The sequence below is a fragment of the Simochromis diagramma genome, unplaced genomic scaffold (genome assembly GCF_900408965.1).
Source record: "Simochromis diagramma unplaced genomic scaffold, fSimDia1.1 OVJJ01000031.1, whole genome shotgun sequence".
Classification (NCBI taxonomy): domain Eukaryota; kingdom Metazoa; phylum Chordata; class Actinopteri; order Cichliformes; family Cichlidae; genus Simochromis; species Simochromis diagramma.
Window position 1 is genome coordinate 408,390 of NW_024386983.1, and position 19,436 is coordinate 427,825.

At 50.2% G+C, this 19,436-nt stretch overlaps 2 protein-coding genes across 4 annotated transcripts; one reads left to right on the forward strand and one right to left on the reverse strand.

Annotated features, from left to right (window-relative positions):
- Positions 1-261: 261 nt before the first annotated feature.
- supt5h (SPT5 homolog, DSIF elongation factor subunit) lies at positions 262-17,119 on the reverse strand. Of its 3 annotated transcripts, XM_040039684.1 has the most exons (31): positions 16,981-17,119; positions 16,687-16,780; positions 14,921-15,080; positions 14,776-14,841; positions 12,849-12,854; positions 11,720-11,731; positions 11,572-11,641; positions 11,038-11,106; positions 10,774-10,839; positions 10,660-10,690; positions 10,468-10,536; positions 9,968-10,219; positions 9,240-9,329; positions 9,076-9,146; positions 8,886-8,991; positions 8,325-8,415; positions 7,709-7,845; positions 7,070-7,225; positions 6,060-6,206; positions 5,837-5,983; positions 5,547-5,672; positions 4,779-4,863; positions 3,870-3,977; positions 3,691-3,793; positions 3,448-3,578; positions 2,791-2,896; positions 2,553-2,711; positions 2,271-2,439; positions 1,698-1,895; positions 738-833; positions 262-651 (listed from the first exon to the last, which is right to left on the reverse strand). In XM_040039684.1, exons 2-31 carry the CDS (start codon positions 16,771-16,773, stop codon positions 511-513), a joined length of 3,255 nt encoding a protein of 1,084 aa, XP_039895618.1. In that variant the 5' UTR covers positions 16,774-16,780; positions 16,981-17,119; the 3' UTR covers positions 262-510. The 3 variants fall into 3 exon arrangements, with proteins under 3 accessions (XP_039895618.1, XP_039895619.1, XP_039895621.1); XM_040039685.1 differs by lacking the exon at positions 12,849-12,854; XM_040039687.1 differs by lacking the exons at positions 11,720-11,731; positions 12,849-12,854.
- Positions 17,120-17,668: 549 nt separating this feature from the next.
- Positions 17,669-18,986, forward strand: triap1 (TP53 regulated inhibitor of apoptosis 1). The gene has a single exon (XM_040039769.1). The coding sequence runs from the start codon at positions 17,836-17,838 to the stop codon at positions 18,058-18,060; it is 225 nt and encodes a 74-aa protein (XP_039895703.1). The 5' UTR covers positions 17,669-17,835; the 3' UTR covers positions 18,061-18,986.
- The last annotated feature ends 450 nt before the right edge of the window (positions 18,987-19,436 follow it).

The following is a 19,436-nucleotide window of genomic DNA, read 5'->3' on the forward strand; positions in this document are numbered from 1 at the left end:
GTTATAAAAGTGTTCTTGTTAAAGAGGAAATCATCCAGAGACCAAACAGTGTGTCTGTGGGGACTGACTCACTGCTGCCTCTGCTGGATGTTGCAGGAACTGCAGCGTTTGGTAGCTGCACAATGGCGGAGGCCCAAGGTCAGAGCTGCTAAAATAACTGTCCTGTCAGAATCTGATCAGCTGACTGCATCGATTATCCGTCGCTATGACAACCCAGCCTGTGACAGCGGCTCCTGGCTTTGACACAACCGCAAACAAAAATGTCACTGAATCAGTTTATTGACATGTTACACATTATTTTCATCCTGCTGCATCAAGAAAACCAAAGTCACAGACAGAACATGAAGGAAAAGCACTAAAAGCAGATTCAGACCACTAATAAGAAAAGAAGAAAATAAAAAAAAATGCCAAAAACGGAGAGACCCGCTGAACTGCACACACAGAGCCACATGTGGTTTTTGGATCTTTAGGTAATAAAAACCAGACGTTTGTGTGGGAGCTCTGCGAGGCTCAGTGCTCGAGGCGGCCCAGGAACCGCAGGTTCAGGATCTTGAGCTGGTCGTCCAGCTCCATGCGCACGATGCCGTCGTCTCCGTCGATGCTCAGAAGGATCCCCGTGGCCTCGCGGTCCTCTCCGAGAATCACCTTCACCTGAAACGGGGCACAGCAAACGTAGCGTTGAGCCTCACACGCGCTCTAAACGAACGATCTGCAGAAACCGCGACTGTAGTTCTTACCTTGTTGTTTTTGGTGGGCGTGACCGGCTCCAGGTGATCGCTGCTGACGCTCACCACCTTCTCAGACTCCTGCATGAACACCGAGCACATCCCTCCCTACACGCGCGCACAGACACGCACACACACACACACACACACACACACACACACACACACACACACACACCAATGAAAAATATTCAAAGGAGCTGCTTTAAAATCAATTTCAGACCTAAACAAAGACACTGAATCCGTTTCATCTCCACCGCCACTCACGAAGCTGCGCTCGGTTGTAGTGGTTTCTGCACGCCGGCCAATCAGAAGCCTCAGACGGCCTGACATCACAAAGGAGCTAAAGGTGCACATGTCTGTGCTCCTGTCCACACGTAAGCAGAGTTTTTGAGGCCAAAGCTGTCTGTGCGCTAAACGGTGAAATCCGTCAAACACTTGAATGTTTCTGACTTTCCACAGTAACGGAGGCGTGTTCCTAAACACCGTGGGCGGGAGGTCAGAGGAACATCGCTGTCAGAGTTACTCAGAAATGATTCAGCTCCACCTGTTGTGACAAACACGACTTCCTGAGTCACGACTGTGTCGATATGGAACAGATTAACGCCTCCTGTGAAGAAACGCTTTCTTTTGTGTTTATAAAGGAGCATTTATGTTGATCCAGCGAGCCGCCATCCAACAGCAGCAGAAAGCAGAACCAGATGAGCTCTTAAGCTCTCGGTGAATTTGGAGACATTTCACAACTGTGATGCGGCTCTAAGCAGCAACATCTGCGCGTCCTTAATAACACATCAGATCGTTGTGTGCGAGAGCTGCGTCTCCGACTCCCAGAATAACATTTTTCACAGATTTCACAATATTTTATGCTCGAGCGCAGCCAGATCTCCCAAAAAACATTCGTCAGTAATATCAGAGACTCGCGGGGAGCGAGGACGCCATCAGCGCCGCTGCGCGTCAAGTGTTCAGACTCACCGTGACGCTGCGGATGACCCCGGTCTGCCCCATCAGGTCCATGAACGAGTCCTTCACTCGGACCAGGATGTCGGTGGTCACCCAGTCGCTGCCGCCCTGCTCGATGTTGGAGCCTGGGGTGTGAGGGTTGTAGCCTCCAGGAGAGGGCGCTCCGGGCGTCATGGGACTGTAGCCCACAGGACTCGGACTGGGACTCGCCTGTGGAGATGACATGACGCAGACTGAGAACAAATTTCAGAAAAATCTAGACCTCCACAAACAGAAAGGTCCTAAAGCAGGAGTGGGCAACTCCAGGCCTCGAGGGCCGGTGTCCTGCAGGTTTTAGGTCTCACCCTGAGTCAACACACCTGAATCACATAATTAGTTCATTACCAGGCCTCTGGAGAACGTTTAAAATCAGCTGTGTTGGATCGAGGACACATCTAAAACCTGTAGGACACCAGCCCTGAGGCCTGGAGTTCCCCGCCCTTCATCCAAACTCTGATTAACAAAAGAAAACGTAAAAAATATACAAAAAAACCCCAGAACACAAATATTCAGGGAAAGCCCGAGCAGCTCAGCGTCGTTGTCTACCTGGTAAGCCATGGGGGACGGCGTGGGGTGGTAGCTGGCTGGTGAGTGCGTATTCTGGTAGCCGACGGGTGAGGGCGCCACCTGGTGGTAGCTCTGAGGGCTGGGGCTGGGCTGGTAGGAGCCCTGAGGGGACGGGGCCGCATATGGAGAATACTGCTCTGTGTTATACCTGCACACAGAAACACAAATATACAAATCGAGAATCGAGGACCCAGATCAGCTATGTCGCTACGTCAGCTATGGAGGGGAGGGCGAGGGTGTGTTTCTGTGCCTTATACTCACATCGCGGGCGTGCCGGGTGTCTGAGGGTTGTACTGAGGGTTGACTTGCGGCGAGGGGACCTCGGGGTAACCCGGGGTCTGAGGGTTGGGGGTCGTCCCGTAGGCCTGAGGGGACGGAGAGGGTTCGTCATCGTAGCCGAAGTCGTAGTCTTCCTCATTTCTGAGAAGAAATAAATCACGTGTTAGACAGAAAGAAAAAAAGAAGGAGGGAACGCTGTGTTTACCGGTCACTGCGTCACCTGGACGGTGTGTTGGGGTTGCTGGGATCCCACGCGCCGCTCTGACCTGGAGTCCTGCTCCCATCGTGCAGTGGGGTCTGAGATCCATAGTGGGGCGTACGGCTTCCTGTTAGGAGGCAAAACATCCTCTGAGTTAGAGGCGAGAGCACTGTGCTGCTCACAGGTGAGGACAGTCACCTCTATGCTGATGACACAGTCATGACACACGCCCACTCTACGGTCCAGTGTCAGCACCAGCTCCCCTTGTTTTAACGGGCACGTCGCATTTGGACGTAAGACGTACAAGTCGAAGCAACTTTATACAAGCACCAACAGTCAGCTGCGTTTATTCAGACCCTCAGGTGACGAGTTAAAGGACCACCACCACCAGTTCAAACTGGAGGAGGTTACTGGTTGAGCTTCAACTAAAGGCGGACCTCAGTTTAATCAGAGCCAGGCTCAGAGAAAAGTGAGGCGCTACTTTAAAAACAATGAACTCATCAATATATACACTGATGAACCAACAGCTCCGCCCACTGCTGTTCTTGCTCCCACCTGGTAACACAAACTGAATACTGGTAACACTGTAACACATCTGTTACAAAGAGAAGCAGAAATTCAATCGGAGGAACACGAACCCAAAAAAAACAAACAAACACGTGTTTGGAACCGGCCTACCGTCGTGCAGCGGAGTCTGAGATCCATACATCGGTGTCCTGGAGCCGACGCCGTACATGGGAGTCTGGGAGCCGTAAATGGGAGTACGTACATGGGTGGAGGTGAACCCACTGGGCCTCTTAGCTCCACCGCTGCAGAGAAGAAGGGTCGGGGAGGGAATCATGAGCGTGAACAAACACAGCTGCTGCCAGCACGGAGAAAATGATTTCCTGTGTGTGTGAAGGACTCAGTGAAGATACGTACACGGTGGTTAGTCGCTGTCGGTCCACAGAGATGGTCTGACAGGTGGAGTGCAGCTCCACCCTGGCCGTGGACTCGGTTGCATCCTTCACCACACCAATGTATCCTGGGGAAGGGAGGCAAAGCCATCAGCACCGACCCCCCCACAGGTCCCACCTTCACGCCGGTCCCCTCGGTCTTACCTTTGTAAGGACCCTGGGAGATACGGACCGTCTGACCAATCAGCTCGTTGTCTCTGCGTCCTCGGCCCCGCCCCATTCCTCCTCCGCCGCCTCCTCTCTGCTGAGCACCTGAAAGGCCACACCAGCACCTCCATCAGTCAGCGAATCATTTTGTTTCTTTTGCACCAGAGAAAGAAAAGCGCGCCGACTCGTCAGCATCAGTAACCTGATCACAGACAGTCGAACAGGTCGGCCTCTGCTTCCCTCAACATTTCTTCTAATCAGAGACAGAAAAAACAAAACAAACGGTCTCTGTTTTTGCACATTCATCACAAAGACAAGTTTTAATTGCTCGTTTTCCTTCCATGACATTGAAACAGAGCCACACGCCTCCACGTTCCTGAAAAGATTAAAACATCTTTGACCCCCAGAGAGCTGGACGACCCCTCTGGCTCCAGACGGACGTGAAAAAACAAATGTGGTCAGTAAACCGGCGGCGCCTCAGAGACGAGACGTCTGTGCACAGGAAGAACCGAGGTACGAATACATCCCACCTGTCAGAGGTAGTAAGCGAGAGACCTGCAACATCATCACGCCAAGTCTGGAAGTGCCCGGGAAATCCCCAAATCTTAATGTGATCGATCAAGAGATGATGACTCTTTCTATAAATGTGATTCACAAAACAGTGACAGCGTTTGAAACGCTTCTGATTGTACAGGAAGAATGAATCTGGCTAAGCTGAACTAAAAACCTCCAATCGATCGCTCGCTCGCTCGAAATCAGGGAATCTGGATGTCAGTGCGGCTGCGGTCGCAAACAAAGCCAGATATACGCTTTGTTCTCTCGAGTGAAAAACCTTTGGCTGACTTATTTTCATCCCCTCATCGTGTCACCCCCGTCGTTAAGCTGCTGTGTGTTTCCAGCACTCACCTCCTCCGCCGTGGTGCACGGGGCTGCTGATGCGAGGGCTCATCGGTGCGAATCCTCCCACTGTGAAGTTGGTCACGTCTCTGGGCTAAAACACACAAACAGTCAAATTGTTCAAGCTCGACATGCTACAAGAAATCTGACCAATCCTTTTCTCTGCTGCGCATGAAACGCTGGGCGAGTCGGTCCAGTGAAAGTGCGGCTCGCTCTGCAGAGGTCCAGGACGGCTCTGCTTTACACATTTGGAAGAGAACTGGCACCTCGAAGCCGTGTCGGCAGGCGCGCTCGGGGGATTGAATCGGTTTCATGAGGTGGGGAGACGGGTGCAGCGTCTCCGAGGGGCGTGAGGAAGCAAACCCGTGCACTACGACCTGACCCTCATCGTCAGAAAGAGGCCTGCTGCCGCTGCTCTCATGCTGACAGACTCATTAAAGACAGGCTGAGCTTCCCAGCACATGGCAGTAATTCTTCCACATATTCACACGGAAAACTTTTCCTGGGTTTGATATTGTTGATGAAGCCCCTCCACGTTTCATCCCCACAGCCCAAACACTGTTATACAACCCTGGACGCGCCTCAGAGCTCCTTCACACTCAAAACACATTTTTATTCAAGTTGCCAAGGACGACGCTGAGAAATGCTCTCAGTCCGGTTGCCCTGCAGCCACCGAGAGATCTCACACGGTTATGTGAGATATTAGAGGGCCTGGAAAAGCAGACGGTTTCTTACTTTTCAGGCACAACAAAGAAGAAGCGAGCATGAGGTGCTGACCTTGGACCCGCCCGCCAGCACCAGGTGTCTGGTCTTGCAGACGAACATTCCTCCGTTCTCAACCAGCTTCTTACAGTGGAGGAAAGCGAAGCCTCGGAACAGGTGACGGATCTCGCCTTCCCGGCCCTGCAGGAGGAAACACGCGAGCGTTAAAGGCTTCTGCCCGCAGACGAGTTCAGCTCTGACCCTCGAGCGGACAGCGACGCCGACAGCAGCCTCGCCTGAGTTCAAGTCTGCCATTAAGCGTCACGCCGACATTAATATTTAGCTGTGGGTGAAGTCGCGCTTACAGAGTGCGGCCCGTCGATGACTTTGACGATGTCCTTCACGTGGATGCTGTTCTGCTCCGAGTCCAGCGCCACGGCGAAGCGGTTGTCCTTCCTGCGGTTCACCGCCTGGTGGCGCACGGTCATCACCTTCCCGTGCATGTTCAGCACCTGAAAGACAAAGAAGGCGTTTGTTAATCGTCGATCAACCGCCGCGCTTTCTGCGCTTCCCGGAGCGGACTATTACCTGGAATGTCTCCCTCTCCAGCCGAACAATAACGCCGACCGTCTGCGGGTCCAGCTGCACCAGCTCGCCCCATTCGTGCTGCCCGCCTACATCGACGCCGGACGCGGTCTCAGAGCAGAGCTGCAGGTCTCTGGGCAGCACTTTCAGCTGCAGACAGGAAGAGCGGATTTGTGATCACAGTCACGTTAGCATGTTATTAAAACGGTTTCATTCCCCACAGCGATAAGCCAGTGCTGGGCTGTCACCACACCACGCTGTTATGACTACAGAGTTATTAAACGCCATGTCATGACATCCAGCTTCAACTCGGCTCAACGCGCTTTTCCTTAGAAATCAGAGGACCGTGGGATCCAGGAGCTGGAGCCAGACTACCAGCTGAAGGCTCTGCCTCCCATTCTCAGGAAGAACAAAGACGGGGTTGGATGGTTTAGTCTCTCCTTCGATTCAATGAGGAGAGCAAAGAGATTTGGTACCAACTCAGCAGCACATAAAGCATTCAGGGACCAGCGTTAGTCTGAACCCCGAAAACGAGAATCTGAGGTTCGTCCTCCAGCGGGTGAGCAGCCTCTCAGACTCCTGTGCCGGCGAGCAGTTTAAGGACTTTATGAGACACGACACAGATGAAGAGTTCAAAGACAAAACCGTCAAAGCATCAGAACAAAATGAATCTCAGGAGGCGAGAGAGAAAACAAACAGAGTTATGATATCAAGTGTTCACTGAGATCTCTCCAAATCCTCCCCACAGGAACTTTCCATGTGTTCAAGCTGTCAGTCGCAGGCTTGTTGCTTCCATAAAGAGACGCCTCTTCCAGTAAATCAGTGGGAGCTGCCAAACTGCTCTGTAGCAGCACGGAGCTGTCCCACTCTGCGCCTCAACTTTTCAAATCAAGCCCGAACCCTCATTTAACAACATCTGATTTTCCACTAGAGGACTCGAATGACCCGAGGCTTGGCAGAGGGGGACGGTGGAGGGTGAGGAACGGTGGGTGGAGACACTGCAAACCTCTTACCTCGTGCATGGTGAGGTCGGAGAACAGGATGACAAAGTTCTCCTCCACTCTGACGATGAGGCCGGTGTCGCCCTCATATCGCCCGGCGATCACCTTCACGTGGTCGCCCATCCGGAAATATTTTCTCACCTCGTGAGCCGGGAACTCCAGAGGGTCCTGCACGGAGCACACACAGGACAGAGGGCAGGGCAACGGGAATATGTACAGTTACACCAGATAATGCTGCGTTACAGTAAGTCCCGCCCCCTCTACTCCTGTGCAATGAGGAGGCGTGGCTCTGAACGAATAACCAATCAAAAGGTTAAAGTTATGACTCCTGTGTCTGTAACCAGAGCTGCCAAACCAACACCTGCAGCAGGAAGCGGTAAAAATGCTCCAAACACAGCGTTCCTGTTAAAACCGTGACGTTTGTGCGACGTGAGCTTGGAGGCTTCGAGCGACAAAGACGGACGAGTGCACGCCGTTTACCCGCTGAGGCTTTATTTAAAACAGCAGAGATGGAAAACAGCTTCCTGGAAGCTGAAGAACAGCTCTGACGTGTCTGCGGCGCCTCAGCAGATATTACTCACACACTTACTGCTGTTCAGCATCAGGGCAGGATTACTGCAACTGTGCGCGTGTGTGCGCGTGCGTGCGTACCTTCAGGTCCTCGTGCTTGGGCATGATGGTGATCTTGTTGCCGTCCACGCTGAGGATCTTTCCCTGCAGGTTGATCAGCTCGCCCTCACACACCTCCACGTTGTCGCCGGCCTGCAGGTTGTGCTCACGCTCCTTACCTGAGCGCACACACAGATTCAAACTGAAGCTTCGTCGTAAACACGAGTTCATGTTTTCCACGTAGCGGGTTATAAACCAACTGTTTAAGTTGAAAGAACAGGTGTCACCAACAGTAACAGTTCTGTTTAAATCCATGAAAACTGAACAACTGCAAGTAAAACTGGGACCCAGGTATGAATTAATGACAGAGCTGATTAAAAACATCACGATTCGTTGTGCTGTAAAAACTGAGCTGCTGCTGGCTCAGCGGGCAGGAGAACGTCGTTTAGCAGCAGCGATTGTTTCTTTATCCGTCTCGCTGTGCTTTCGACAGGATCGGCCGACTGCGGTGAATTCGCCACAGCGGCTCCTTTTCAGCTGTGCTGCCGCGCTCAGGATCATCGTCCCGCTTTGGGACGTCCCACGCTGTAACCGTGGGCCCGACGGCCTCGCAGACAGCAGGTTTCACAGGACTGCAGATTTACAGAAAGACTCGTACCCGACTCTGTGACCACCTCCAGGTCGATTCCTTCAGGCTGGTCTTCAAACTTCTCCAGCTCTGACAGCGTGGGCTTCACTCCGTCTGTGATCTACAACAAACACACCAAAATGACGTCACGACGCTCGTTTTAACTTTGGATCAAAATCGGGGCATAAACTGCGGTAAAGAGCGAGCGTTAGCTTCTCCTCGGTTTAATTTCATTTATTATCTTGGCCAAAAATAAACCTCTCTAAGAAACGGCAGCTGTTTGTGTGAGGTTTAAAGAGCTCAGCTGTGCAGTGGTTAGGGGCTCGGCGGTCTTAAACAAACATCCTGCTGTCACACACACTGAGCTTCACAGAGGGAAAAATCACACAAAACAGAGTGCTTCATGTAGACTTTGTGAGGACGAGGAGTGAGATCTGCAGTGAGCATGTTTCAAGCTGTTTGCATATAAAGTTTGGACTGTGCATCACTGCAGCAGGCGGACTGGCCCCGTTTCCTCTGCAACTCTCACTCTCTCATTTAAACGAGCTCCAGGTTCACAGTAACAGTGAGTCTGTGAAGAGTCTTCCTCACCACAGCGGACATGGCGAAGCTCTTGAAGAGGAATCCTTTGCGGCTGTAACGGTTTCCCTCAAAGATCATGAAGTCTCCGTCATGGCTGACCTCTCCTCCCAGAGACCTGAGGAGTGAAAACCACAGAGTGTCATCACGCTGCCGCCTCAGCGAGGAACCCCAGCATGCTCGAGGCCGGACAGGCCGTTACCTGATCTTCTCAGCATCAAACAGCCTCTGTGGAGGCCTCTTGAACTTCTTCCTCTTGGCAAACCAGTCTTTCTGTAACACACACACACACACACACACACACACACACAGTTACGCATCAGAGCAGCGACTCGAGTGGAGAAAAGACCTTCGAGTTTGACCTACCAGGCTCATCTTGGCCTTGATGCGGTCCAGGTCTATCCGAGGGATCATCTTCAGGGAGATGGTGTTCTGGCTCGGCTCCACGTAGTCCACCTGGAGAACAGAGACGTGACGTTTACGCTCACGGAGCAGCTTACGTTCCTCCGCTCTCGCGCTTAAACTTTAGCTTTTGTTTCTCAGGAAGTGGGGAAGAGGTGCTGGTTAGCCACGTGACCGTAAGCAGCTGTTTACCAGCTTCAGCCACACATGGCTCCGAGTTCACACAGCGATCATTTGACGGCTGAACGAAGTGGAATTTTATCAGACGACGTGTTTGTGAGAGGAATCGGGAGGTGAAGGGAAGCAGACTGGAAAATGGCTGGAGGGTAAAGCCTTGTTTGCTTGGCACAGCGGAGCAGCTGTAACTGTGGTGATGGGGAACAGTAAACAGCTCCGCCCTTTCTCAAATCTCAAGTACGGACTCGTGATTTGTACACATCCGGGAATTTTTCGCGTTCTCGGCTTGATGCGTACTTTGAATTGGAACAGTACTTTGTCTCCGACTGATGACGTGTCACGAGTACACGAGAACGCACAAGTATGCATATTGAGACAGGCCCCTCCTCCTGCTGGGCTGAAGCTGGCACCCTGGAACATGTGACCTTTAACCCCCAGGAGAGCGCTCGGACTACGTAAACATCGGTAAACATGATTTGAAATGTGACGAGTGAAAACGCCCCCCCTCTGAGCACCTGAGCGATGTCGTCCTTGTACAGGCCCCGCTTCAGCCTGACCCACGACTTGGGCTTCAGGTTGGTGACCTCCTTGACGACCTTCAGCACGTCCGTCATCTCCTTGATGGGGACCATCTGCTGGTTCCAGAAGCCCATCCTCAGGTTGCCGATGCCCTCGATGGCGGCCTTGACGTGCGTCTGCTTGTACGACTCCACGTAGATGTAGCCCTTCACGTGATCCGGGGCCACCACGGACTTGATCTGCAGAGGCTGCGGGTGGAGGAGAGGAAGATCAGCAGGTCAAAACCCAAACTAGGAAAATCAGCTGCGACCTTTGACCTCAGAAACTTTGTGTCATTGGTTATTTCTCTCTAAGCGAGGATCCATTCAGGTCACCGGTTCTTTTTGTTGTAGATGTAATAAAAACTGTTGCCTGTATCAGGTTAAAACCCTCCGTCCTGCTGTCCTGTATCAGCAGCGCAGAGAAAACTTCCAGCCAATCAGAGGCGAGTTCTTACCGTGTCAGTGAACTGGTAGGCGATGAACTTCCTCATCAGTGCGATGGCGGTCGCCCTCTCCTCTCCGATCTGCAGAGACAGGACGCATCATAAAGGTGTGCATCCTCCCGGTGTGTGTGTGTGTGTGTGTGTGTGTGTGTGTGTGTGTGTGTGTGTGTGTGTGTGTGTGTGTGTGTGTGTGTGTGTGTGTACCTTGCACTTGACTGTCCACAGGTTGGGGTCCCTGATGGGGACAAACACACATTAAACCACTGTAATAATGTCAGCGAAGTCTGGAAGCTGATTGGTGGATCAGTGTTTACATACTTGACTCCAGGAAGAAGCTGCTGCTGGGTGATGTCATCGGAAAGCTCCTCGGACCCTCCAGAGTAACTGCGCACCACAGAAGAAGAAAAAGCAACAGTTTTGGTGGTCTGTCACAGTCTGTGTGAGAAACAGTTCGTCCAGCTCGCCATCGCGCGACTAAGAATCATGTGACGTCATTAAAGTAACCGACGCTGGCAGCTCAGCGTGTCGTGGTGTCTGAGGCAGAGGAGCCCAACCTGCAGGAGGAAGGACAAAGGTACTCACTGCTCCCCTCCGGACGACTTGGCGTACTTCCTCATGTAGTACTCGCCCAGCGCCTCCTCCCTGGAGTCTCTGCAACACAAAGACAAACTCAATGTTCACGTGTGAGCTGTGAAGTGTGTCGTCAAACTGAAGCTGAGAATCTCAGTGACACGTTATTCTGTTTGAAAACGCAGGCCGGGCGCGGCGCCGGGAAAAATTCCTCTTTTGTGTTTTCAGCTGGTCTGGTTGGACGGCGCTTTTAAATAATAGCTAGCTTTTATTTTACTTGAAAGGATAAAGGTTTCAGCTGAATGGAGCTGTGCAGGGTAAATCATTTCCTGTATGAAGACGGGGCTCAGTACAAAGTAAACCACAGAGTCTGCGTGTCACCTGCTGTGAATGGCGGACGGCCACGTCCCCAATCAGACCGAACAGGGGAGTGACCTCTCCCACAGGCTGAGAGTTTCCCATCAGCAGATCAAACTGTGGCTTTCAGTCCATTCCTAATAAAAACCCTCCGACTTTTATTTTGGCGGTCAAAAACAAAAGCTTTACCTCCAGAGGTTCTGCAGCCGCCGGGATCCAGAGTGATCCTCATCCAGAACCACGTGGTCGATGTTTGACACTGAAGGCGAGACGAGACGGTTTGTTTCCAGTCCAGTGAACTGAAGCGTATTCGACAGTTATGACATGAAAAACTTACCTTCAGCCTCCTCTGCTCAGGACCGCCCGGAGAGGAAGAGGAGTGAAAAAGGAGACGGAGGGGGAGGAAGGACAGGAGACAAACCCAAAAGGAAGGGAGAAAGTGTGAGGAGCCAAAAGACAGTGAGTCAGGCAGCAGCAACACAAAGCATGATGGGAAAAATACACAAACAAGAACACGGTGATTATCGGTGACGTGCAGCACGGGGGAGCATGGAGACGTGATGTGGTTCAGGAGGAAGTACAGCAGAAACACAGCGCCGCTGTCAGCCAATCAAATCAGGCGCGAAGGCACCCGCTCACCCAGTCTCGTTTAAATAAAGTTAGAAACAAGCAGCGGGGTCGACTCGAGCATCCGCGGTGAAGTGACGTCACCTCGCTCAGATCAGAGAGGCGAGCGCACGGTACGACCCGTTTAAGCTAGCCGTGGCGCTCACTGCCGCTAACCGCAGGGTTGGGCCCAAAACACGGGTTTACGGCCGACTCGGAGACGTCAGCGTCACCGAAGGAGCTCACAGATCAGAGTCGTTGGTTGTGATGATGCCACAGCTGGGTCACATGTCCACCAATGCAGTGGTGCTAAGCTAAGGTCAACACGACGCCGTAAACATCCTGCATCTACATATCGGTTACCCGGGCAACCGGCACAACGGCTTTGCTTTAGACGCAGCTTTTTGCTTCGATTCTGTTTCTACTGTACATCCACCTTCAGCAAAGCTATACAACACCACCATTATCATCATCAGCATCATCACAAAAGCTCCACCCACATTGGTTAGTGTGTAAACTGAAATCATGGCCGCTCCGTCAGGTAGCAGGTTCAGGCAAATGGTCACACTTGGTTCTCTGAGAGCCGTCTTAGGTTCAAACATCAATTTAAAGAGTTTCTACTTTCTTTAATCTGCTGTTTGGCGTTTTTTGCTCAACGAGCCAGTCATGGATTTGCCCTCGGTGCTTCCTCGCGTTACGCCACACACTCACGAATGCAGCAATGCTGAGATGAGGTGTGGGGGTGGGGTTAATACACTCAGGGACGTGGATTTAATCAAATGGATGGGGCTGGAATCCTATTTACAGCATGGGCATCGATGGAAAACATCAGAGCGGGAGAGCGTCGGGAGCAGATTTACCGTTAACTGGAGGCCGCATGCACGACAGAGGAGCCGGCAAGACAGAGAGAGCAGAGTCAGAAAACAGCCTGCACACATGGACATCACACTGTAAGAGCGCCACTTCCTACTGACACATGTGAGGGTCCTGCCCGTGGTTCGGTTGGTGTTGACGCGAGTACTGACAAAGTTCTGGACGGATCTGCGCCCCGAATAAGAAGCGGCTCAATGTTTCCCACCGCATCCTCACAGACACAGTAATCAGGAAACGTTTTGATGTCATCGGCGTTCTTCATCAACACTGGATCAGTCTGACTTTCCTTCTCCTTCACTCAGCACACGGCTGCTGTGACGACGGGCGTCTGACGTGAAACAGCGAGTGTGAGGAAAAAGCTGCTCGTTAGCGACGAGCCATTTCGGCAGCCGATAGCTGGGAAAAAACGATTAACGCCCTCGGCGGCCAGCAGCCGACCGGCACAACTGGTCCGCCTCAGCTTTGGTGATTCGAACTCTGGTATAAAAAGTCATGCGGATTGGACCACACGTGGCGGGTCGAGTGCGGCCCGCAGCGCTTTGTAAGCCCTGAAAAACCTGATCAAACATCCAGCTGCTCCTGGGTCTGTTCCTCTGCATCGCACACATTAAACTGAAATGATGACACGTCACATGATCCGAGGCTGACAGCTGATTGGAGAACAAGCACAGATTTGGTCTTTGGGCGTACATTTGGTTTGGTTGCTGTTTTTAAACAAGCTTAAAGGACTTTTCCAGTGAAACAGTGATGGTTGAGAAATATGGAGCCAATTTTCAGCGAGCGTCTCTCTGGTGAATAGACCAGGATAAATATTTAAGGAGATGATTGTGGTTTTCTGCACATTTCAGCTCATTAACTGCAGATCACACGCTCGCTGTTTTCCTGCTGAGTGTTGCCACATGTTTGGCTTTCTTCATCCAGCCAATGTGCAACTTTGTTTCACTCCTGCTGGTTACTGCAAACTGCCCAGGAGTCACACTGTGGGCCTGACGTGACTGTTGTCACTAGAAGCCTTAATTTGTGTTGAACTGGGGGGGATGCAGGCCCGAGCGTTTGCAGCTCCTCGGTTAAAACTTTGGTCGACGGGGAAGAAGAACTCACACCAACTTAACCCAAGCTTCACGGGAGAGCGGAAAATCACCGCAAACAACCGCTGCCAGCAGCTTGCAATGATCCGAGTCGGCGACACGAATGTTGGCAGCGGGGACTGCTTCTATTCTGCTTCTACTCCTGGATCGGGTGAGGGCCGCTCAGCACCTCCGTCTTGGTGCAGCTAAACTGTCGTCCTGCACCGACCACGCCGTGGAGCAATTTCTGAATCTGCTCCACGTCTCGGAGGCTCGGGCTGGAGTTAATTTGATGTTCTGTGTAGACGGCAACAGATTTGTGATTTTCAGCTATTTGCTCGTGAAGGTTCACGTAACTGCCAACCTGTTCATCTCAGTCACAAACACACCGCAGCCATTTTAGCGCCGCCCTGATGCACTAAAGTCGCTTTGAAGACGGGCTACGACTAACGCGGGCTCGTCCCGCTCCTCAAAGCAGCGACATCACAATAGTTTTGGTTGTGAACACCGATCGGACTCTTTGAACGTCAGTGTGCGAAACACGGACTTTAATAAGAACCTGCAGAAAAACAAAAGCGATGCGTCCGGAGGCGGGATGGCGACGGCTCCCCGGCTCAATCACAAACGTGAAATGAGCTGAGGCTACACCTCAGCAGGTGTGCTGTCAGCAGACTGGGATCGTGTGGCACGTTCAGTAATCTGTTCACTAGTTTAATGGATGAAACCAGTTTGTGCAACGTGATTAAACAGACACGATCCGTCAGTCGGAGCCTCGGGATCGAGTCTGGAGTTTAGAATCAATCTCATGCTGCAGGATTCCTACCAGCTCTCATCTTCACTTTCTTACCTTTCTCCAAAATATCCTCCGCTCCGTCCTCCCACTGATCCTCGTCCTCGTACTCATCGTCCACATCTGGACAGACAAACACAGGGTCAGACGTGCATCATCATCATCATCACGAGGAGTCTGAGAGATCGTCGTCTGTGCACACCAGCTTCATCCAGGATGAACCCTCCGTGTCTCGGCTTCTTCCTCGGACGGTCGTCGTCGTCATCCTCCTCCTCTTCCTCGTCGTACTCCTCCTCATCCTCCAGGTCCTCCCCCTCCTCATCCGCTACCTTGTCACTGCCCACTGGGCTGCCCGTCTCCTCCTGGTGACACAACAACAAAAGCAGATGAAAATTAATCTCCTGCATCCCCTCTGGTCCCGCTGCTTCTCCGCTGCTTCTGTTTTTCCAGGGATGGTTTATAAACACAGCCTCAGAGATCTGAGCCTCATCTGAGAACAGACCCTGCAAATCATTTTTTCACTCAGAAATTTGGTGCCATTAAGGCTGTTGGCCTATCGTCAGTCAAACGCATCTCTGATGAATAAATAAGTCAAATTTCCCGTCAGAGGGAGAAACTGCAATCACATTTTTGTATAGTAACATTTGCACATCCTTTATTTATCTGGGTAAAAAGTCTCATGAACGCTCAAGAGTTATATTCTAGAGTTTTGAGGAACATCACACACAAACATATTTTTACATTAAAATAAAAAGTCTTCGGTCATCAGTCTGACAGCATTTGTTTTTAAAGCAGTTGTACGGCTGTCGAGCACCACCGAAGTGTTCGAGCCCAAAGGCACAAACAGCAGGTAAGTGCTGTGATTTAAAATGTAATAATGTATATACACAACTATCAAACATACCATAAATAATTTTAAAAAGCAGAATCAAAACACGGCGGTGGTGATGTCACTCAACTTCCTTTCCTGAAGCTCTATAAAAACATTGCTTGTGGTAAGTCCAGTGTCTCCTTGATTTATCAGAAATGTTCTCTTTTAGTTCGAGTGGGTGTAAAGTACCTGTGGTCTGGTGCCACGCAGGGATTTTTCAAACCGTCACAGGTGTTACTTTCATTTTGAGTAAGAGCAGAGCCGTTACTGTGGGTGACACCACAGATGCCCGAGGGCAGAAAAACTTTATCAGCAGTTATTTTACATTAAATATGAACATTTAATCCAAAGAATTCTACGTTTTTGGTCATTATTAACCCTCCTTTGGAGGATCGTGACTCTTTGTGTCACTGGTGTTTTTGTGCGTTTCATTTCTATCACGTGTGTCATATTTAACACCCTATTGTAGCAAATAAACAGCTTCAAAAACATCACACTTTAACACACCAGCGTGAAAACAATAAAAGATCAGCTCCTGATTTGCTGCATTACATGTATTATTTTGCTGTGATTCAGGAAATAATAGTTCATAAAAGCCTTTAAAAATGCCACAGGAGTAACACCGGTGCCAAAAACACCAAAGCTCTTTAAGTCAATGTACAAAAAAGACTTTTTAAAAACATTAACCTCTGATTTATGGGAAGTCAACAAGTGACCACGTTATTAATACTCCATCTGTAGAATGAGCCCCAACATCTGAAGGGGACTGCGTGGATTATAACGTGGGCACAGAGGAGGTACAATAACTCACAGTCATAAAGTTACTTATAAAACTGGTTATTTTATAGATAGTCCCGCCATAAATCCAGTCGACTGCAGCAAATTTACCAGATCAAATAAGACCAGTAGACAGAAGACACACATACACACACGACCGGGTTTGTTCCAATAAAGTTTCTTAGCTTTTTCTTATAAATTGCGCCGTTTTTATGCAGGTCTGACTGCGTTCTTCCTCGGTATCCTGCCGCACATGTCGCAGCTGCGCTCTCCTCTCTGTTTACCTCCTGTTAGCACACGTAGCTTGCCGGCTAGCTCACCTCATTCTCCTCCACTTCCTCGGCCTCTCCATCGCTGCTGCGCTCGCTCTGGTTGTCGGAGAAGTCGCTGTCCTCGCTGTCGGACATCTCGTCTCTGCGGACAGAAGCACTTTCAGCAACGGAAAAATTCACAAAGCAGCTCGGTGAAGCTTGAATCGAAGTCCGGCTGCGCGGTCACAACAACCAGAAGGGCCCAGCAGGAGAGGCTAATGCATAGCACAGAGGCAGGGTCCAATAACCCCGTCAGCAGCTGCAGTCAGAGCTTAAATAACGAGCTCCGCGGGTCTTCCTTACCTGCTTCAACCAGAGGGAGCCGGTTTAATCCAGATCTTTGATGAATAAATATGAATATAAGCTTATTTCTGCCTCTCTGATGATTCTTTGCGTATTTTCGGGGGAACAGCGAGATTTCGGAAAGCTGCTCAAAAACTCTCGCGGGGTTTTGCACAATGGGTAGGTAAACGATGACGAGGTGCCACTCCGCCATGTTTTGAGAACACGTTTGTTTCTTCAATTTATAAAACGGCTAAAGTAAAAAACAAACAAACAGATAAATCATAAATATAAAAAGTATACGTATATGTACATAAAAGTAAATTAACCAACACATATATCTTTAAGTTTTTCAGTTTAGAGACTAAGCTGTTTTATTAGAGAAAAGGCATAAAAAATATTTATTAAAAATAATTAAATAAATAAAAACTACAAAAAAGCAACACAAATTGTTAAAAATCGTTTTGACAAATGAAGACGACATGAATTTAAACGTGCTACAAAGAAAAACGGAAGAGGAAAAATACAACTACATACTATATATGATTGTTATTTGCCACAAATGATTATGGCAGCCTTAAAAGTACATTTTAGTAAATAGATCAACATTTAAAATATTTCCATTATATAACTATGTATTTTTTAAAACACTTCGGGTTCATAATTTGTCCTCAGAGTGAATACCTCTTTTGCACAAATCTTTGTTACGTCCTCACGCAGGTACGCCGTTTTCTCCAAACCAGCCAATCACATGGCGCACTCCAAGGAGAGCCACAGTGCGCATGTCGTTGTCGCTGACCGGGTTGGAACGGCAGGTAGGTCCTCCAGGTTTCGCTCCTCTGTCGTTTCTGAGCCGAGCGGTGTTTTTTCCCGGAGATGAACAGCGTGGGGGAGGCCTGTACCGAGCTGAAGCGGGAGTACGACACCTGCTTCAACCGCTGGTTTGCCGAGAAGTTCCTGAAGGGCGACCGGAGCGGCGACCCGTGCACGGAGAGCTTCCGGAAGTACCAGCGCTGCGTGCAGGCGGCCATCAAGGAGAAGGAGATCCCCATCGACGGCGTGGACTTCATGGGGCCCAACAAGGACAAGCCTGAGAGCTGATGGAGGGCTGCTGGGGAAATCCTACAAATGTACGCCACACTGAGCGGGGTCCACGAGGCCCACCGAGCATGCGCAGGAGCGGACAAGCTGCTGTCTCTGGGGTGAAGCGGCCCTGAAAGAGCCGTCTCGTTAATTTTAAGCTTTTCTCTTTTACTGCACAGCTCTGTTCGGACTTCGTTTCTCAGCAGAGACACTTACAGCCCAGTTTTCCTCCAGAGGGCCCAGAGAGCTGCTGTCAGCCCTGAAACTGAGCTAAAACTGTCTGAATCCAATTACTAACCAGCTAAAGCTCCTCCATGACGGCCTGTGTGCGCGTTATGAAGCGGTGGCAGCCTGTAGCTATAAATAGCTGTAAATAAGATGTGATGCTGAAAACTCTTCCGACTGATGTCATGTGTGCAAAACTCAATCTTGCATTGTACGAATGAATTAAAGGGAGCTCGGTGTTGGAGCAGGACACGTGCACATGGTGTGTTTTTACTCTCTCACGGGTCGACGTCTCTCTTTATGTTTCTGCAGGTTTTTCTTGATCATTCGGAGTATTTTCAGTGTTGAGAGCAGTTCTGTCTCATATTCCTGCATTTCAGCGACAGACGTTCAGGTTAAACACGACCAGAGTTCTGAATCGGCTCCTGCTTTGCACTGAAAGCGCTTCGTTCGCTCACATCCCGGTGGAGCTTACACGTATCAAACCCCTGCCTGGTCCTGGGCCCGGTTTGTGAGGGGTGTACGACGGAGGGAGCTTAATGAGCTCATGAGGCAGAGTCAATGTTTTCAGTGCCCTGAAGGTGGCGCTATTTTCACCATGACAAATGCTCAGAGTTTGCGCTTAAAGTCAGCTGGGAGCACCACACCGACTGCATGCATCCAGCCAGTAACACCAGTAAATGAATGCAGCTGTTCAAACAGGTAATCTGCTGCCAAGATTCAGACTGATGCTACTAGAACACAAGAAAATGAATCAGTTTCATCTGCAGGCTGTTAATCAAGAAGAAATAAATTTCACTTTGGCTCGTCGGGCAACAAACTAGAGTGGTTTACGTTGAGGCCGCGGGACAGAGAGCGTTAATGTTTCCCAGCTGGAATGTTAGAGATAAACAGCAGCACTGAGCGCGCTCAGAGGTTCCATAAATGTAGTTATTGTAGTTCCTGCAGTGTGTCTGGTTAGTACACCAGGATTTTCTGCAGTGTTACTCTGTGTGTGGTATTTCACTGTAATGTTTGAGCATCTTTATACAACCCAAGTACAAAATAGTTAGCTGTTGTGTAAAATGTAAATAAAAGCAGTGCAGTGACTTCAAGTCTCAAACTGTTTCATTCACAGTAGAACAGAAACGTCAAACTGTGAACATGATGCAGCGACACGTCTGTAAAAG